The following is a 20522-nucleotide window of genomic DNA, read 5'->3' on the forward strand; positions in this document are numbered from 1 at the left end:
ACATAGTATTGCTCGAATTGTCCTTGCCATTCATGTCTGCACAGTTGCTTCTGAGTCCCCATTTAGCATTGGCAGCAATGTAGTGAGTCCACTTCGCAGCAGACTTTATTCTAATACGATAGAGGCATTGATGTGTTCTCAGAATTGGTTACGAGTTGATGGAAAAGGTACTCAAATAAAATTTTTAAATTTCTAGATCAATTAACAAAAAAATTGTTCCCTCAATTAACATAAATGTCTATGGGAACAAAATTCCCTTACTCTATTATTTTCCACAAGTTGTAATTTATGGACCTAATATGTAATCTCATTCTAATCTTCCAATGTGTGTAGTTTACACCACAAAACAATGGGTATCTAATAGAGCAATGACCCTCACCAAATAGAGGTGTTGATGTTTTGTCTTATCTAGATTGATTAACTCTTAAAATCATTTGATTTTCTATGAAAGAGCCCAAGCTCTTATACCAATTGTAAAACCCTAATATGGCAAATACTCCTAGAGTGGGGGTGAATAGGAATTAATAGAAATTAATGCGGAATAATAAATTTCTCAACTACCCAAATGATATGAACAATCAATAACAATAAATATGAGCAATAAATGTGCAATAAGTAATGAATGAGTTGAGAGAAGAGAAATGCTCAGAGAGTTATAGTGGTTCGAAGCTTTGATCAAGAGCCTCCTATTTCCACTTCTTCAAGGCAAATTCCTTGAAGTTTCACTAGACTTGGATTTTTCCAATACAATAGTTTGACAGGATTTTGCCTTTACAATAGTTTGATAGTATTTTGCCTTTAATTTTATAGGATTTCGCCCACAAGGATAAATCAAATGTTTTTGTTTACGATTACCTCTAAGCTAGACTGATATACACAAATGGGTTTTTTGTTTCTCTCTAAGGAAATGAGTTTGAGTACAAATGAGAGAGTAAATTTTGTTTAAGATTGAGCTCTAGGGTTTGCAAGAATGATGATTGATAGTTGGAATGTTCTTTCTTTGTCTTTCTCTTGCAATAACTCTCTCTTTTTATGTCTTCAACAACCCTTGAAATAAATTAGAGTTGTTGCTTCATTTGATGCACTGTTGCAACTTTCTACAAAATTGCAGAACCGGAGGAATGGCTGTTCCATTATCAGGAATGGGCATTCCTAACAGCAACGATCACTTTTCTTTGAATTTTAAAGTTTGGAATGGTTGTTCCTCTATCGTGAATAGGCATTCCCCTATCGCAAATGTGCATTCCATCTTGGATCTCTTAAAGTCCAAAAATTTTAGAACGTTGAACGACTTCCTGGAATGGTGACATTCCTTCTTAGAATGGTTTGATGAACTCTAGGAACGAGTGTTCATCGAGGTCATTTGGTTCTGACTCTTTACNTATATATATATATATATATAGGGTAATCTCAAAGACAATATAGTTAATATAGAGAAAATTATAATGAACGATGGTGATTGATTAATTAAAAACAAAACTTCTAAACCTAACTCAATTATTGGGAGGGAAAACCTCCAAACAAAGATACTTTAACAAATTAAGAAAGCTAATAAGAATTAAAACTACTGTTCCATAGCCGTCCATTTGGGCCGTGCTGATGGCGGCGGCAGTGATGGTGGTGGTCAGCCGCCTCCACCAAACAACCCAACTGCTATTTTTAAGGCATTATGATATATTGATTGGTAGGTCCTACAACTATTTCCTCACCCAACTTTCTGTACGGATCTACACTCTTAATTCTCAAACTTGCAAGAAACCCCAAATGCTTATCTTCTTTGTCCACCAAACGTGTAACTAGAACAAACACATCAAAAATAAATATAATATCCTGCAACAAAGTTGATATTCTTTCATAACAACCACATTATTTTTCGTATACATTATTCATTATAGTAACATAATCAAAGATGAATAATCAAATAGAGTAAATAAAACAGCTTTTTTTTATGTGATGGCGTAAGTAGGCATAAATATGATTAATAGATAAACAAAAAGAGAGAGAGAGAGAGAGAGAGAGAGGACAAACCAGTGAGAGCTTGTAAGGTATTTTCGATTTCACGGCAGGCCATAACAGCTTCAACGGCATGGACTCTGACATGTTGCTGAAGCTGTTCTTTGAAAGTACATAATACTATCAAATATTGTGCCTGTATCCACAAAACAGATTACCATTTGTACCATATAATAAAACATCATCACCCATATCTCAATAAAGGTAGTAAATTTAATGGAAAAACGTACCAAGAAGTTGTCAAGGTCCTGCCTTTCATGAGGAGAAAGAGAGTGTTGATGATGGTGAGAAGCATAAGACCTAAGAAGATGGTGAGACTGAGACAACTGCGCATCAATTAGAGGCAATTGATCAATAGGTGTCGCAACACGCAGACACGATACATGAGCCGCTAATAGCTGTTCATAAAGTGGGTGAGTCGCTATTTCAGCCTTCAGTTGTTGCTGACTTTGGTCACCGGAGACTTCACCTCCTCCACCAATACCACCACCCATTATACCCAAGCCCGGTTCTTGCATTTGTTCACAAAATAAAACCTAGAAGAGAGTATATATGTATGTAGTTTATACAATTAAACAAAACGAAAGAAATGGAAGAGGACCACAACCACAAAGAGAGATGAATAGTGATGGTTTAATAGAAAGAAAAAGGAACAGTGTATTCTCGTTAATGGTGAGGATAGCAGAGCAGCAGTATATCGGGATCTGAGACACAAAACTTTCTGCACCACTCTCTGTAACATGCACGAGAGAGAGAGAGCAAGAAATTTTGATAGATGATAAAAAAGAGAGAGGTTTTAAAATTTTGTATTTTTTTCTTGTTTCTGTAAAATTCACACAGAGAGAAAGAGAAAAGGAAAGAGAAAGAGAGATTCAAACTTATGATATCATTACAATGAAAGGAGGTTGGAACAGAGATCGATCAGATAAAGAAATTTACAGATAAAAGCTGCTGTTTCTGTTCCTGTCTGACAATTTGATTGCCTTTTAATTAATATGTTTTTATTTATTATTTTTAATATGAGTTTATGTAGGTGGGTTTGATTTGATTAGATTAGGTGTATTATTAATTTTCAAGTTATCACAATAGAATTGGATTAGGTGTCTTTATTATTTACAATTATATTAACCATTTGGTGTTTCTGTATCTGCATTTTTAATTCAACCAACTGATTTAGAGCACCCAACGCGTTTTTTATGATGGGAACAAGTTTTGGGTAAACAGAAATTTATATTTTATTCATTTTGTAATTTCTCTTTATTAATATTTCATACTTGCCTTTTAAATTTAACTTGGCTAAGATTACTAAAAAAATGGGTATTTTAATACAATGAAAATTGTCTTTTTTTTTCCCAATATTTTTATACATGAAATATATTTGAATAAATAAACATTTTGTTCTCTAATCCCGTTAAGACAACTCTTGAATTTAACCAATAGTAATATCGAAATATTAATCTCATCACTATATATAATAACATATAAAACAACTCCAAATGCATCGGTCTTTCCTATTTTATTAAAAAATAAAAAATTGATGGCTAAAAAATGTAAAGCAAAACTGGTCCTAAATAAACTCTTTCACGAGGGAAAGCTCATCCATTTGTACTTTCGAAATCAAATCAACTATATTTCATTTCATCAAGGACTGTGTTTGATTAATCATTTAAACCATATCACTATATCAATCATTTTTCTCCTTTGAAATATTTTCTATATATGCTCCAATTTCCAATTGAGTTCGATGGAAAACGTTGGGTTATATTTTAAATAAAAGATCAATTGAATGTTATTTCTTTAACTGCTGTATCATTATATTAAATATATGTTTGTATATTATGTTATTAAATGGATGGTAACGTGTCTTCTAAAATAATATTATAGTTTGGGATGGCATAACATAAGCAATCCCTAATTCCCATGACTAAACAGGTGATAAAACTTTTTTTTTTTTTTTTTCTAATATGAAATAATAATAGTGTCATTTGGGTTTTGAGTGAAGTTTACATAAACCTTATAAACAATATAAGATCAATGTTAAAAATATAAAATATATTAATAAAATTTTACAAAACCCAACAAAAATAACTTTTCGGTTGGACAATTTAAAAAAAATAAGGATAAAAAAGTTTTGAAGTTATTCCAATACCAACTAATCGGATTTTCAACTAAATCAAACAACAAATAAATAAATAAAAGGCACACTTCATCACCTACCCATTTATTTAATCGAGTAAGAAAGTCGGCTGAGGGTTAAGCTGTCAATTTTAAACTTCCTAATTGGCTGGTGTGAGTTTTTTTATTTTATTTAATAATAAGTTTTGTCTTCTCTAGTTTTAATTCAATTGAATCGTGTTAATTAGAGAAAAATAAAAGTTACGGACATGAAAGACTCTCCACCAACTATTTGAAGATTACTTGACGTGGCATTCAAACATAGGCACTCAGCCCATTAGTTCACATCAAAAGATTTAACACACACGTGTGACTTCTGACGAGATCGCATTAATAGCAACAAATACAATTATATATTTATTTATTATCAACAAAATTCATTACAGGATAAATAACCTCATAATAATCAACTTTTTATTGCGAATATCTGATTAATGTGGACATCATAATTTTTTTGTATTGTACATTGACCTTTAATATTACCCATATGTATCATTTCATATTTAATAATAGCAAAAGGAAATTTCCTATAAACCTACAATAAGTACATAATTGGTTAAGTTAGTTTATATTTGCTTTATTTTGGTGGGCCAATTTGAGAAAGAGGGTCTTTCTATTTCATAAGCAAAATAATGCCCTTTTGTTAATTTATTAATTATGAAGCAAAAAAACAGATCCTTTTGGCTTTTGGTTTTGGTGGGATCGATGATTACTTTTCAAACAAGGGATCACTAGCCTTTTTATCAATTTATCATAATAAGTAAACCGTTATTTATACAGAGAAAGTTGTATTAAATAATCCTTTTTTTAAGACTCAATTGAAACATAAATGTTTTTGAAAGTATTTCAAAATTAATTTTAGTAGAGTTTGTTTTTTTTTTTTAGGATTTTGTTTGATAAAACCACAATGAAAGTTAAGAGTCTTAAAACAAATCAATTTCTATCCAATTAATGGTTGGTATCGACCACTTTCGGTTTTTAAGTTAAAAGAAATGATATTTTTTATTACCTGATACTAAAATTTTATAATAAGGTTATTTTCTAAGAAAGTTTTTCAAATTGGCTCTTTACTCACATACAAAAATAATAGTTATTGAATAAAATCTCCTTTTATATAACATAGTCTCATTGGATGGTCTGATAATAAAGAGTAAAAAGAAATCTAACATAGCCTTTCAAATTTGAACCTCCTTAATACATATTTTTTTAAGAGTAGGATATAACATGATCTCAAAAATTTAAATATCTTTTTAAGTAAAAGAGTAAGAATCAAATCTAACATGATTTTTTAAATTTAAATCATTCGATTACTAAAAAAAATGATTATTAAAACTCTAATTTGATCGATAATTTTAAGATTATAAAAAATTAATTAAAATACATATAAATTAATCCAAATAATTTGATTATTAAAAAAAATAAAATATTGGATGTGAAGACGTAGAAAAGGCATCGTAAACCTACTACCTTTACCTTTACCGATTCTTTTCTTAAATATTCGTTTTTGATGAAAATCCATATAATTAAGAAAAAAAAAAAGAGAGAAATGACGTAATTTCCAAGAAAGTGTGGTGGGAAGTGGTAACAAGTAGCAGTGGGGTCAATGTCACAGCTGTGGATTTGTCGTATTCCTAAACCTAAGATCAGACTGGTCCCCCCTCCGGCCCTTCCTCTTCTCTCTAACCTTTTCTTTTTATTTTATATTTAAACTCTCAGAGAAACAGTGGTGGTAGATTTTTTTTTTTTTTTTAGATCATATGGTTTTGTCCCTGTCATCGACCCCACTTATTCTTTTTATTTCTTTCTTCTCTTCTCTTTTACTTTTCTTTTCTGCACAACCTCCCTCACACAAGTACACCAAAGTCAATCCTTTCCTTAATCATCCTTTCATTTTCACAAAACCCCCCTTTTATTTACCTTAATTATCTCCAACCCAATAATTTCTTAAGTCTAATTTGGGGGGTTTCTCTTTCTCACTGTCGGTGCTTAGTCAGATCCGACGTGGTTGAATCTGCGGCGTTGCTTTTTTTGAGGGTTTGGTTTTGTCTTCTTTTTACTGTCGATGTATACTGATTATGTTTACAACCTTTTTACTATTAAGGCCTAAATCTTTGGCACATCTTACACGGTTGGGACGGCAGTGGCTGATGTGTACAGTGATTTTAGAAAGGTTCTGTGACAGAGCTTTAACCAGAAGATTCAGAAGTGAAGGGACACCTGCTATAATACAAACACATCACTTTTTATCTCCATACATCAACCTATCTAGTAACTTCTCAATCTCTCATGAGAGTTAACGACATATCCCCACCTAAAAAATATTCTATTGAAACTTTTAAAATATCATTTTATTATTTAAATATTAAATTTTATTCTAATTTAGATGAAAAATAAAGTGATTTACTAAAAAAACCCTTTCTTTTCTTAACCTCTTTCATTGCTAACAATTACAACCAGTGTTGGGGAGTGCCAGTGACTAAAAAATCAACAAACAAATCACAAATGCTACAAATTAACATTTCTCAATCGTTTTTCAACCCAACAAACACAAAAACCGAACGAATCAAACCCAATTAATTGATCAAAACTCGAAAAACCCTAAGATATGAAAGCTTCAATCGTTGGTGATCGGTGAATAAACGGGATCAAGAATGTTAGAGCTTTTAGAGAGGAAGATCCAGGGAGTTGATTGGTTGTGGCAAGGACAAATTTTGACAGAAACAATCTTATATCAGCCTGGAAGTTGAAAGGTCGCGCGATGTACGACCGATGATCAGTGAGCAATGGATGGTGATTGAGGTAAAGGTTTTGTAAAGTGGGTTGTGAGGAGTGTGATGGTGGTGTCTGGGTGAATTTCTGGCAAAGAAATCGATCAAAAATCTGGCTTGAAGAGTCGGTTGTGCAAATGGAAGTGGTGGTGGAAAGTGTTGAGTGATGACAACAAATAGAGGCTTAGGCTTTGTAGAAGAGGTGATGACGATTCTGTGGGTGATCTCAGAAGTGATTTTGAACGCTAGGATCAGTTGAAAACAACAAAAATTGTCGGTGGTGACGTTGCTAACGTGCGCCATCCTTTACTAATGTGCGTCGGCAATTATCTTTTCTTTTTCTCCAGCGGCCAATTGTTTGTTGACTATTCTGCCCTTAATAATAATGGACTTTTGAAATTACTAAAAAAATTGTGGTGTGGGTATTTAAAAAGTGAATGGGTATGAATTTGTCAACGGGCCATTTTTTGGGTGGGAACATGTCCTTTAACTCTTTCTCATAATGTAAAACCTTCATCTTCCCAGAAGCCCTATTTTAGTAAAACAAAGACTGCTGCTATGCCGTGCTATCTATCTATATAATTAAAAGGCCCCAGCTAATGTCGAGCCCGACCTTATTGAAACCATCATCAAACTTATGTTGGACAAGAGGATGCTTGGCTACTATCGCCTTTTCATTCTTTGGTCTAACCCATATATCCCTAAGGGGGCTTTTGGTTGGGGGTAATGTGGGATTACTAGAATTATGTCATCTTATATTACTTGATTATCACGTTTGGTTGTCAAGTAATATAATATTCTAGTAATCTTCAAATACTAATAGTAGTTACTGTTAGTAATATTGGAGGTAATCTGATTATCTCTATTTTCTTAGGTATTCTAAGATTACCAGGGTAATCTTTTTTTGTTACAATTTTATCCCTTATTAATAAAATTTTAGGTCAATAATGCCTTTATTTTTAAATTTATTTACATGAATATAGCTTTTACTATTTCACCCCAATTAAATAACTTTTTGAACAAAATTATCCTTGAATTCAAAACAAATTGCAGCCCACCTAAGCCTCCACCACCCCCACCCACCTGTCGCCTGTAACCACCACCATGGCCAGCGACCGTCGGAACAGCTCACGGAGGGCAGAAAATGGCCGCTGTGCTCCGATATGGCCATTTCCGGCTAGATATCTGGCTGAAAATGGCTAGATCTGGCCATTGACGGCCAGATCGATGGCTCTGGCCATTGAAGGCTAGATTAGATTTGGCCATCGACGGCCAGATCTGTCACATCTCTGTCACGTCTGGCCATTTCTAACCAAATCTCTGGTCGGAAATGGCCATATGGTGCACAGAGGCCATTTCTTGCCTTCCTTGCGCCATTACGTTGTAGGCTGCTGGAGGTTTGCGACAGTTGCCGGTGGCTGGCAGTGGCTGGGTTGGTAGGGGTGTTTTGTTAATTTTTCAAACTTTTATTATGAGGTTGTTTTTGCTAAGTTTTTAAAGCCAGGGGGGAGGGGGAATAATCCAACCAAATAATATAATAATAATATTTAATTAGAGGACAATTCAATGATTTAAATAACATATCTACCAATTTATTCTTTTTAATCAAACATATTAATATAACATACCCACCAATTAACCAAATACATTTTCTTAAAGATTCCCAATAATCTTCAAGGTAATCTAACTTTTCAGTAATCCAACATTCCCTGAACTAAACGCCTCCTTATAATTCTACCTTATAACAAACGTTTGATATCATATGGCTAGTCATCATTTACATTTGATACAATCAATGGTGCCTCGGAGCCAACAAAAACCCCAACAAGCCGCAATTTAATATGCTAATCTACTCTTTTACCTGGTTCAAATATTGTTGCAGATATCTAGATACATAGGTGCCCCGGGTCGGGACTGGTTTTGAGCAAGGATATTGTTCAATATGTGTATAAAGTTGCCGATATTAAATGATTATGAACAAAAACAGAAACTCTAGTAGATGCTATGAAGTGGGCTCATTACAGTAGAGGCCCTAATCCAGGTAGAGGATGACATAAGCGGACATTATTGAAGTTAAATTTAAGTTCTATAAATTAACCGAGTTCGACTCAACACGGAAAAACTCTTCAAGAAATAATCCTGCCTTATGCAATTTCTATATATCTTATGCACTTTGAATTCTAGATTAGCATTACGACACATGTCGCCGCGCATACATTTACTTGTTACATCAGTAGGCTGGGCTGGATGAGATAATCATGAGGGTGAAATTGCTGGGCAGACTAATGGCTCCCCCACATGGGACCTATGCAATTTCTCATATACACACAGATTGGTCTTTTAAAATCTGCCGATTTCATCAAATCACAACTGCTTAGATGCAAAAGAGAAGTATCAAATTAAAGGTCCTAGAAATCTGGTACTATATACTTTTTTTATACAGTCAAAAACTTGATCTAAAGTCACATTAACAGTAAATGGGGGTTTATTTGATATCACCAGATACAATGGGAAAAATCATTTACAGTAAAAACATCCAAGCTGCCTGAATGACAAATTCACATTATGCTACACTTGTCTTTCGATTTTGTGTCAGGCTTGGGAGTTGAAGACAAAGAATTTCTGCCACCATTTCTCGCAACCTGCAATACGAAATTTTCTTATTTGTTGGAATGTCGTGTTTTGCTATAATACAAAGGAAATATATGTAAGCAACCGAGTCTGCCAGACTGTAGAGGAAAAATACTGAAGGGAAAGAAAGACATCAACGTTATAGATAGATGTTTGCTGAGAAGTCAAATTTCTACACGAAATGCCTATAAGAATGAAATGTTTGATTTATCATCCGAGATATTCAGCAAAAAAAGTGAAAGGCATGTACTCAAACAAATTAGTGGAATGCCAGAAATCAATCATAACCATTAAATTTTTGAATTACTTCAAGGAATTACTCCAACGCTGTTGCCAAGCAAGCCCAACCCCACCAAAAAGAATAAGGCAAATTGATGCTCATAGGGAACTAATGTTTAAAAACAAGTCACTACATTTCTAACTGCAAAACTAGTTTACTGATATCACATCTTGGCAAAAGAGCTGTCCAAGTCAGCCAGATGAACCCATATATAGACACACTCAACATCTGATCAGCCATGCAAGTAATTCAGATTTAATACGGAGTTATTGTAAAACATCAAAGCAGGATGAGGTATCTACCTGGGGACCTGTTATCAGTCTTGAACTGCCACTAGTGGGTGGCGGTTGTGAATTAGAACGTTGTGGCTGTTGTTCAAACTCCTGCTGCTGCAGAGCTATCGCCAATTGTAGATCAGAACTGCCACAATGATACACGTCATTTCAATATAAATCTAAAGTCCAGATGGACTATGTCAAGACACAAGATTACTCACTTATGAAAACATCAATGCTAGATATTCTGCATGCTAAATTGTGAAAGATATTTCTTTTCTAAAAATTTGGGGGTGCCTTAATTTCTTCAATCATGTTTTTGTATAATCATGGTTTAAGTTATTTTTAATACCATGCATTAGTATATACCAGTAGAGGTCCTAATGGATTAGATAACTGAAAAAAAAGATTTAAAGTAATTTTCAAGAAATAGCTTAGTTTGACCAAAACAAATGTTCAAGCTGCCCAAGAGAATGAAAATGAAGTCAAAAGTCTTACAAGAGACTATTAGCAAAGAGTAAAATCTAGTAGTAAAAAATGCAGAGGTTACAGATACCATGTGAGCTCTTCTATACTATTTGTGATACTAATTAAGATCTACTCAATGTAGGCATCGGAAAAAAAAGTTAGGATCATTACTTCATATCTAACCCTGCTTGTGCTGCAGTATCAATGCTGGCAAGATAGTCCTGAGACACACAAAATAAAATAATTTAAAAAAATTCATTGATGAATTAATGACAAGTCATAATAGCATAATTTATACCGAAAAGAAATACATACAGCAGTACTAGCCATAGCACCATGTTCATCCCATGGATCATTTGCATGACTTTCCACTTTAAATTCCTTGAAATTACCCGTCATAAAAAGTGTATCTCCATTGACCTGAAAGTATATGTAAGTTAATGTTTACAAACAGATGCACAGTTTCCCACTTCTAGTGTGCATGTGTGCATGTCTTGACATTTCAAAAGATCCACCAGACATGAGAGCCGCTGAACACATCTAATGGCTCTCATATTCCCTATCTTATTGTAAAACGACAAAAATGTAGAAAGGCTGTTTACCCACAGGTAGCTAACATTAAGACCAGTTCCTACACCTATAATCACTAATTTAATTTATTTATTTGATTGAAAATATAAAAGATGTTTAGTCAATTCTCAATTTTCATATCAGTCCAGAGCTCCTTCAACCTCAGCCCTCTCTGTATCTTGTTCTCTTCAATCCTTCATGTGTGAGTTCAGCAAGGATGCAAATGAAAACCATATAATTGCTGCTATTCTTTCCAATCAAATGGACTTAAGAGTTGAAATTTGTAGCACATGACTGTAATCCAGCTTGAGGGTAATTTAATTTGATTGAGGACAACAAATGCAGTTGTGCTGAATATAACATAGTATTTGAGTGAGAACAACTAATGCAGTTTTGTTGGAGTGAAGAAAAGAGTTCAAAAGGTGCCAGGGTAGCTAGCTTCTCAATTTTGAAACCCATAAATATATATGTCCCTTCCAATAGTTTTCATCTTGGTATTTCTTCTACCATCAATTTTCCCTCATTGCGTAGTTGTTTTCTTTACATCTCATCTATAAAAAAATGATACCAAGTGTAAAACTTATTCCTATCTTTTGTATTGAAATTCTCAACATTACATGAACCATACAGAGGAGAAAACAAGACTGTAGCGTATTGGATGATAGACCTTTTCAGTAATCGAATATTTGATATAATTCAAAAAACTATTCTACATTGCCTCAAATTCAATTCTTCAAGTCCCACGCTTTTTTAGATTTCAACCTTTTGATTTATTCAGAAAACTCCAAACATTTACGTAGTAATAATGAAAAGAAACAGCATACTTTCGGAGAGGTGAAAAATCAAAAGGAAGAGAGACAAATTATAAGGAAGAAAGGGAGAAAACTTTCCTTGAAGTGTAAATGACAAGAGAGATGAGAACAGTTATTTGATTTAGTATTTAAAGCATGAAATTCATTTCTGGCAGTGTTCAAGGTTGACAAGCACTCAGAAAATGCTTTCTGCTTGCCAGCTTTTCGATTATGTTTATATTTAACACAAATCAAGAAAATTATATAATTATACCAAGAAATGAAAGATAAAATCAGAGCTGAAATATATCAAACAACTCTCATGTCTGGTCAAGACCTTTTGAAATGTAAAGACATCCCAAGGAAAGAACTCGCATATATTCAAGAGCCCTTTTTCTAACACAAGTTTTGACACAGTTTTCAAACACTAGAAAATGCATAAAAATGGTTAAGATTGCACCAAAGTGCATAATTTCCAAGATAACATCAATTGTGCAAGTGAAACTGAATCTCAGCTGTTTTGAAAGTGTCTTAATCTAGTGGCTAAAAACTTGTGTCATAGTTTGTGTCAAAAGTGGTGGCCTTGAATCTATATGTATATACATTAGGTTGAGTTATTGTAACTTAATCTATGAAACTATTTGTTAACAATTGATTTCCTTTCAATCCAATGTTGTTGAGAGTTGCTCCCTTGGCCTTAAAAACACCTACCTTAAAATTCCCTTTCAACATCATTGAATTGAAATTAATCAATGATTAATAAATGATATCACTAAATCAAACCCAAAATTTAAGTGTTATACACACACACACACACACACACACACAAACAAATTACATATATACACACAACTTCCCTTTCAACATCATTGAATTGAAGTTAAAAAATGCTATCATAAATTAAACCAAAAATAAAAATACCACACACACACATGCAATAATGCTCTAATCCAGACTCCCAAAATTCATACAAAATACTGACTTCTCTTTCTGGCTTTAGGAAAATCCAACCATCCACAATCACATTCATACTTTCTTCATGCAAGGGCGGTCAATAGCTTCTTTTTCAATGCTGCCCGCAACAATTAAAAGCAGGGAGCATTAAATACTTTATGCACCGTATATTACCTTAATGATAGAAAAAAATATTTAAAGGAAATGATGAGTAAAGATTCTAAGTAAAGAATTATGTGTAGTTAAATGATTTATGTTACTTTTATTTTACTTCTTTGTGAAAATCTCCATTTATAGAGATTCAGATTTCATAAGGATTTCAATTAAAAAAATTCAATTTGATTTTGTATTCTTTTAGCCATATTGTTTTTACTCTCTTCAGCGAAGATAAATGATTTCATTCAAATATTTTAATAAATTTATTGAAATGAAAATGTATTTTCTAAATTAGTGTCATCTCAAACTATCATTTTTTTATTTTATAGGAAACACGGAGTATATAGAAAATGAGAATAAAATTTTACAATTGTGGACCAAGTGTCCACTGCAAGAGTGATAGATCTTTACAAAAAATAAAAAAGAACATTGTGTAATCTGTGCAATATGAACACCTAAAAGAGAGAAAGATAGCAACAGCCCATAATCCACAAACAAGTAGAACACATCATCTCAAACTGTCATATTACAATTGATGCAAGGAAAAATTATTAATTCATTTTTCAAAAATGGAAATTCTAATAAATAAATAATAATAATAGAAATTTGTAATATCCAATTTTTATAAAAAGAATATGTAAAGGTAACACATAAACTTAACATTTAAAGAGGCACTTCCTTTCCTGATGATTCATTATGACAGAACTGTCACATAATAATTCAAATGAAAGGATACACAAAATTAAAAATGAATCTTGACTTGAAAAATAACAGCCCATAGAAAGAATTGAGCTGATTTGTTTCTTTCAGTGAAATTTAACTTGATTAAAATAAAAGAAGTCATCAAATATTTGCACTTTATTCATGATTGCCAAGACAACAGAAAATTAACAATAAATAAGAATATTAATATATATATTATTTACTAAAATAAAATTAAAATTCCAAATCTGTACTAAATTCTTATGAAAACGTAAGTTATAAAATAAAAAAATAATTTTGCTTAATTATGGTTGAACATTTTTCCTGACATGGAAGTATCACATAATGTGTTTTAAGTAAACTATAAATATCATGGAAGTATGACAAAATGTGTTTATGTAAAATATAAATTTTTATTGCTAAAAGTGGTATACTGTGCAGGGACCATAAAAGAAATTGACTTTTGAGACTTGGATTTATCGTAAGGTCAGATAAAGAAGTCTTTATTTTGTATAAATTCCAATAATCCAGATTAAAGCACGATTTGTGTGTGTGTGTGTGTGTTTGTAGACACTATATTGTCAACTAGTATAAGAATCAGCTGTCAAAACACAACCTGGGACCCTATTCAATAAACTGATTCTCTGAAGAAGATTGTTCAATAGACAGTTTTACCTCATTTAGTTTCTCCCAGACCAAATCAGGCTGATTGATGTAACCTTGGTCTGTCGCTAAAAGATATAGCTCACCATCATACTGCAAACAGAATGAGATTTAGTAGATCCTTTAGATTTAAACTTGAGAAAACAAGGAAACTTGAACTAAAATAACATAGGCATTTTCTCCAAATAGTCACCAGCTATAAGTGTAGATGGCCATTCACAATCAACAAGTTTACTAACTGATTTTTTATTTTATTTCATTTTTATTTATTTATTTTTTATGATAAGACAAAATTACAAAAAGAATTATGGAAGAAACTATATTCCAGCTCCTATCTACCTTAAACATGGTGCTGAAGTGATTATTACGGAAGAAAACACAAAGTTCTCTTTCTTTAAGACCATCTTGTAAGCAAAAGAGGCTGCAAAAAATAATAATCAGAATTACACAAAGGACTTCCTTCTACCAGCAGAATAAATTATTAGACTCTTCAAGATATTAGGAGTTCTATATAACCAAATAGTGGCATACCCATAAAAGGTCAATTGACTAGCATTGTTCTTCAAAAAGTTCTTGATAAGTTCCCCTGAGTGAATTAAGATCAGAGAAAAAGAATTAGAATAATATCAAGAATGCACAATATGAACACAAAGTGAATATACACAACCTACACCTTATTGGCTAAGGAGCATCAAGCCATCACCTACCTTGTTGTGGAGTGATTTCATCCTTAGACCTTGCAGCATCTGATGTGCTTTTGTCAGCTTGCTCTGCAAGAATCACCTCACCTTCATACACAGGCTCCCGGTGTCCATATGTGCCAGTTCCTGAATCTAATATACATTCCTCTCCTTCATATATGGGTTCACTGTCATCAACACTTGAAGTAAAAGTTTCAGGCAAATCTGTGTGCAGTATTCTGCCACTAGATGAATCTGAGTCAGCATTAGGAACAGATAGGCATGAAACTTCTCCTGTGCTACACCCACTAAGATTATCAGCTGGTTCATGGACATCAGTTGCAGAAGTGGATAGATTATCAACTTTTGCATCCCCTTGAGAAATATCCACATGTGTCTCCACCATAGATGCCGCATCTTTTCCAGCAGCAAGAGAAACCGCTTCTTCAACCTGGACCAATGTTTCAACACCACTCTTCTCAACCAAATTGTTACAGAGGATATGATCTACAGATGTTATTTTCGATGACTGATCAAGTATAACACTCCCATCAGTCTTTGAGGCTGAACACGCCTCTCCGCCTAAAACACTCTCAAAAGATGCGAGGTTATTATTACCCTGATTGCTCAAGGCAGTGAAATTATCTGACATGGAAGCTTCAGGCTGATGTAAACTTTGATTCTTATCACCATTGTGCCCCTCTAATGTATGTACAGTATCTGAAGGCAATATTTTTTTAGAACATGTACTTTCATCTGAACTGATAGACATAGTCACTCCACCAACACTTGGTGCACGAGAATCACCCAATGAAATTGGCATTTCAGTTTCTGACAATTTCAAGACTCTCAATAGCTCTTCTTCTTCTTCAAGATCCCCTTTTCTTCCTGTTGACTGATCAGGGGTAGAATGGGGAGAATCATCAAAAGATTTGGTTTTTGAAAGGCATGGAGAAGGAACTCCCAGAGTTGCAGTTGTTGCAGCAGCAAAATCAATACAATCTTCTTCAGAGTTACTTTTACTTTCACCTCCCATGGTTTCCAGTGCTACAAGCTCCCCCATCAGAGAATTGTAGGACTTGGACCCAATTGCAATAGCTGTATCATAATCCTGGTACATGCACATGATATAAACTAGTTAGCCACACCCAAGGTATGCATGGTATAGTTCTTAATATTGAATCATGACATACCAACCACATTACAACAAAAGATTCCGTTCCAACAAAGAACCAAAGTCCTAGCCAGCATACAAATAAGTAAATCAAGAACCAATAGAGTCATAAACCGAGCAATCTCATATTTTTTCAACTCTTAACATTCATATTTTGAGTCATAAATAAATAACCTTCATTTCCTCAAAACTATGTGAATTATGAAGGTGCTATGGAATTTCATCAAGAACTCATCTTGTTATCACTTTCATCAATTGTTCTACATGGAAAAAGACATATCATAGCAGTAAGAATGTACAATTAGTTATGCCCCAATTCAAACATTGTGTAGAATAATAGAATTTTAAGAGTTGTTACATCCACCAGCCTATGCCCATATCAACATAAAAGAGCATACTAGTTATGAAAAATTGGTGAAATCATGGAAAAGAAACAACACAAGCACTGTCCCCAAGTAAACCAGGGAAGGGAGCCTTCTCAAAACTAATCATGGTTACACATTTGAAATAGTCTTAGGTGCCCAAACCTCCAACCAGAGTGATAGATCAGACTGGTACTATAATAATTAGTGGGACCAATGTGGCCTGAAAAAGCATACCTGGGGATCAACTATCCAACCATGATACAGGGGAATGTCAAGTAGATCAAATATGGCACACTCCCGTGTGAACTCAAAATCATCTATCCTGTAAATGTGATGTTTTTTCAATAAGAACTTAGAGGAATAGAATTGACAACTATAAATGAGAGACAGAGGTCTAACCTCTTAAACTTAATATTTACATCAATCCCAGTTGCAAGGCGTGGAAGTAAATCAATAGCATCTGCGATATTCTGCTCTTGATTTTCAACATACCCTGCATCTTTATTCTGCATCTGAAAAAGGTGTCAATACCAAGTAAAACCAGCAAAGACATCTAAGAGTAATCAAAATATCAAATTATTACATTGACATTACTGTTAGATTCAATCAACCGGTCAGCCACCAGTGCAAGCAATTTCTCCTGTGATACTTCGCCTGTATCTGGACTTAGTTTCAGATCATTCTTCAACAAAAGAACGTTACCTATTGCAAGCCCAGAGGTTGACAACTCAATATTATGATTACAAAGAGAAGGAAAGAAAAAAAAAAAAAAAACACCACAGGATTAGTGCATATAATAGCTATTTAACTTAAATGCAAAATTCTTTTGCCTTCTTGTAAACAACAGCACCAGTAAGAGCAACAAGTAATCAATCTTCTTTTAATACCACCCAAATTCTCAGCATTTAAATTGGTGACCAGAAGAATTAATAATCAAGCAAAAAACAAAACTGCAGAAATGAAGAACAATGGAGAAATTTGGAACCCTAGAAAAAAGTCAGACTAATGAGACAATCACCTCAAAGGATTAACAATAAAACGACACTCCATCCTAAAAAAATATATATAAATAAGGACAAAGGAAAGTAAAATTAAATAAACATTCTTGAGAATCTATAAAAAAATAACAATTAAGAAATAAAGAAGCAAAAGAATACTTGAAAAAGTGATTGTTAGGTTGCTAAAAAGTGAATTCCAACCTTCTCTGAAACTCAATGGAAAGTTAAGTTAAAAACCCTTCCACATTTACCATGCACTGCAAAGAAAACACTCTCCACATTCTTGGCAACCAAGCACAATTTTCAACATCAGATCAAAAAATTACTTCAGTTATAATTCCTCAATTCTCTCAAAAGCCAAATTTGAGAATATTAAACATTCAATTGCATATAAAGCATTTACAAATAAAGTAACAGAAAACCTGAGACTCAAAAAACAAAAACAAAAACAAAAATCAACAAAAAACCACCACCCTCCACTTCTCAGTAAATCAAAATAACCTAGATGATACCACAAGTAACCATAAACCACTTTTCATCAGTTGACAAAAGAAAAATAAAAAAGAAACCGAAATAGCAATCAAATCTTCATTTTCATTACAAGAATTTCCAATCCATTATGCATGATATACTATTTGCTTCACTACAATAAACTCTTCACTTTCTAGGTCCCAGCCAACATTAACCCTGGATCTCAAAAGCTCAAGTAATTTTGCAGTCTAATTATTTTCAGAAACCATATGGCAACAGAAAATCAACTATTACACAATCATATGTAGTGATGATTAAATAAATAAATAAACAAATAGCACAATAATTCCAATCATATATAGGCAACAGGACCCTGCACAGAAAAGAGGAGAGACAATAGAATCTTCAACCACAAGTAAAATCAGATCTACATTAACGAATTCAGAAGCAACCATTTATAACCTCTCAGCAGAAAAATTCCAACTAACTATAGAATAATGAACAATCTAATGACTTATAAAAGGTAAGAAATGAACCTTCACTCAATCAGTGCCAAGCGCAACTGATTTGGCTTATTTAAATGAAAATTTCACATTCTTGATAAGAAAACATCTTATGATTCAGAGAAACTCCACTTTTTTCTCCTTCCAAACAGCTCGCACATCAAACAACATTTTATCGTTAATCACATAAAAAGTGATAAAAAACGAAATCACACTATCTTTCAAGCTATCACCGCTAGTCTCTGGACTGCATCAGTACCATTTCCATTGGAAACAAAATAGAGGAAACTTCCCTATTTGCTTGGAACCTAAAGCAAACATTGAAGACTACAAATTATGCCTAATGCAACAATCATCTCACTAATTGATTATAAGTTTTCCACTATTTTTTCAGAAAAAGTTCATGATAATAATTAAAAAAATTAACAATATAGATACATTTAACCAACGGAATTAACCAAACAGCATAATTCAGTTTCAAAAATTGATCAAAAACAAAATTTCATTCATTTGCTTCAACTGACTAAAGAGAAATGAACTTGCCACTCCCATGGAGATCAGACAGACACTGAAACCTAACATCCAACACTTCCGAAAATGAGAAACCTATAAGTTTCATTCAATTACATCATGCCACGTTGCAATTAATTACGGCTTGATTAAACGAACATAATTAACTCATTAATCAATTGAATCGAAATCACTTCAACGAATAGAAAACAAACGTTTTTTTTCTTACCTAAACAAATTAAGCATTTTAACTAAAACTTCCTTCTTTTCATTGTCTAGACAAACAAATTAAATTGAAAAAAAAAGTGAAACCCTAACGAGGGAGGAGAGAAATTACAGATGGCGAGGAGAGGACAAGGTCCATTGTCGTTTTGGAGGATAATTGGCGTGGTTCGACCAAAGAACTGTATAGTCTTGGTTTTGTGCATGCACTCGTTCATCACTGATTGTTGTTGCTGCTGCGGTTCTTCGCCCGATTCAGCCATTAATTGTTTCTATGGATTTGAAAAACGAACAATTTAGAAGAAAATGATGATTGCGATTTGATCACACCAAAGACTTCAAAACGACTCCGGTTTTCTGGAGAGAGAGAGAGAGAGAGAGAGAGCGACTTTTAAAAGAAATTTTTTCTTTTGAGTGCGAGAGATAACAAGAGAGGCAAGAGAGAGAAGTTAGTTTACATTTAAGATTTAGGCAGAGAGAAGTTAGTTTACATTTAAGATTTAGGCAGAGAGAAGTTTGGAGACGTGGGCCGGCAACACTTTTCCTTTTTTTTTTCCTCTCTTTCTTTTAGGTTTATATTTAGAGGGAATGATTCTCCCACTTAAGGTTTGGTTAATGACACTTCCCCACCTGAAAAGTTTGCGCTTCGTTTGGTTGGATTTTGGGAATACTACTTTTAGTATTTCCAAAAAAGTTAAACAGTAAAATACCCAAAAACTCACAATATTATTCAACTTTATTCAACATTTTTTAAACCCCCTAAATTTGTTAATTCAATTAAATACCCCTAAATATTTTTAATTTTTTGTTACGGCGACTCCAGCCACCCTCCGGTGGTGGTGGCCGGCTGTCCGTATTTGAGGGTGGATTGGAGGTATTTTTGTTAACTTTTAATGTTTTATTATAAGGGGTGTTTTGTAAAAAACAAACATAGAGGGTATTTTATCAATTTGTAAATCCTACATTGTAATACCCGCCCAATTCAACTTTTTTTTCAACTTTTTTCAAAAAACTTTTCCCAAAAACACAAAATTGTGAACCAAATGGAGCCTTGAAAATGACACTTTTCATTTATCATTCAAATTTGTTAGTAAAATCTGTTAATTGAAATGGTATAAACAGTGCAAAGACAAAAATTATCTTCTCTCTTCTT

At 33.3% G+C, this 20522-nt stretch overlaps 2 protein-coding genes across 2 annotated transcripts; both read right to left on the bottom strand.

Moving 5' to 3' along the window:
* Positions 1–1476: 1476 nt before the first annotated feature.
* LOC116126998 (homeobox protein HD1-like) lies at positions 1477–2861 on the bottom strand. The gene is made up of 3 exons (XM_031412665.1): positions 2244–2861; positions 2029–2149; positions 1477–1796 (listed from the first exon to the last, which is right to left on the bottom strand). The coding sequence occupies exons 1-3, from the start codon at positions 2529–2531 to the stop codon at positions 1660–1662; spliced, it is 546 nt and encodes a 181-aa protein (XP_031268525.1). The 5' UTR covers positions 2532–2861; the 3' UTR covers positions 1477–1659.
* Positions 2862–9170: 6309 nt separating this feature from the next.
* LOC116126977 (ubiquitin carboxyl-terminal hydrolase MINDY-2-like) lies at positions 9171–19738 on the bottom strand. The gene is made up of 12 exons (XM_031412647.1): positions 19485–19738; positions 17249–17367; positions 17065–17171; positions 16900–16987; positions 15154–16237; positions 14978–15032; positions 14786–14867; positions 14459–14539; positions 10926–11030; positions 10782–10831; positions 10170–10287; positions 9171–9598 (listed from the first exon to the last, which is right to left on the bottom strand). Exons 1-12 carry the CDS (start codon positions 19630–19632, stop codon positions 9515–9517), a joined length of 2121 nt encoding a protein of 706 aa, XP_031268507.1. The 5' UTR covers positions 19633–19738; the 3' UTR covers positions 9171–9514.
* Positions 19739–20522: the final 784 nt, after the last annotated feature.

Source organism: Pistacia vera, unplaced genomic scaffold (assembly GCF_008641045.1).
Source record: "Pistacia vera cultivar Batoury unplaced genomic scaffold, PisVer_v2 Contig1044, whole genome shotgun sequence".
NCBI classification, from domain to species: Eukaryota; Viridiplantae; Streptophyta; class Magnoliopsida; order Sapindales; family Anacardiaceae; genus Pistacia; species Pistacia vera.

What these genes read in the sequence shown, in the direction of transcription:
- LOC116126998 (XM_031412665.1), bottom strand. Translation starts at nt 2,531, where the DNA reads ATGCAAGAACCGGGCTTGGGTATAATGGGTGGTGGTATTGGTGGAGGA. An exon ending in AGGACCTTGACAACTTCTTG is followed by an intron (nt 2,150 to 2,243) that starts GTACGTTTTTCC and finishes TTGTGGATACAG; the next exon opens with GCACAATATTTGATAGTATT. An exon ending in TACCTTACAAGCTCTCACTG is followed by an intron (nt 1,797 to 2,028) that starts GTTTGTCCTCTC and finishes TGTTTGTTCTAG; the next exon opens with TTACACGTTTGGTGGACAAA.
- LOC116126977 (XM_031412647.1), bottom strand. Translation starts at nt 19,632, where the DNA reads ATGGCTGAATCGGGCGAAGAACCGCAGCAGCAACAACAATCAGTGATG. An exon ending in TTGTCCTCTCCTCGCCATCT is followed by an intron (nt 17,368 to 19,484) that starts GTAATTTCTCTC and finishes GGCTTGCAATAG; the next exon opens with GTAACGTTCTTTTGTTGAAG. An exon ending in AGTCAATTGACCTTTTATGG is followed by an intron (nt 14,868 to 14,977) that starts GTATGCCACTAT and finishes TATTTTTTGCAG; the next exon opens with CCTCTTTTGCTTACAAGATG.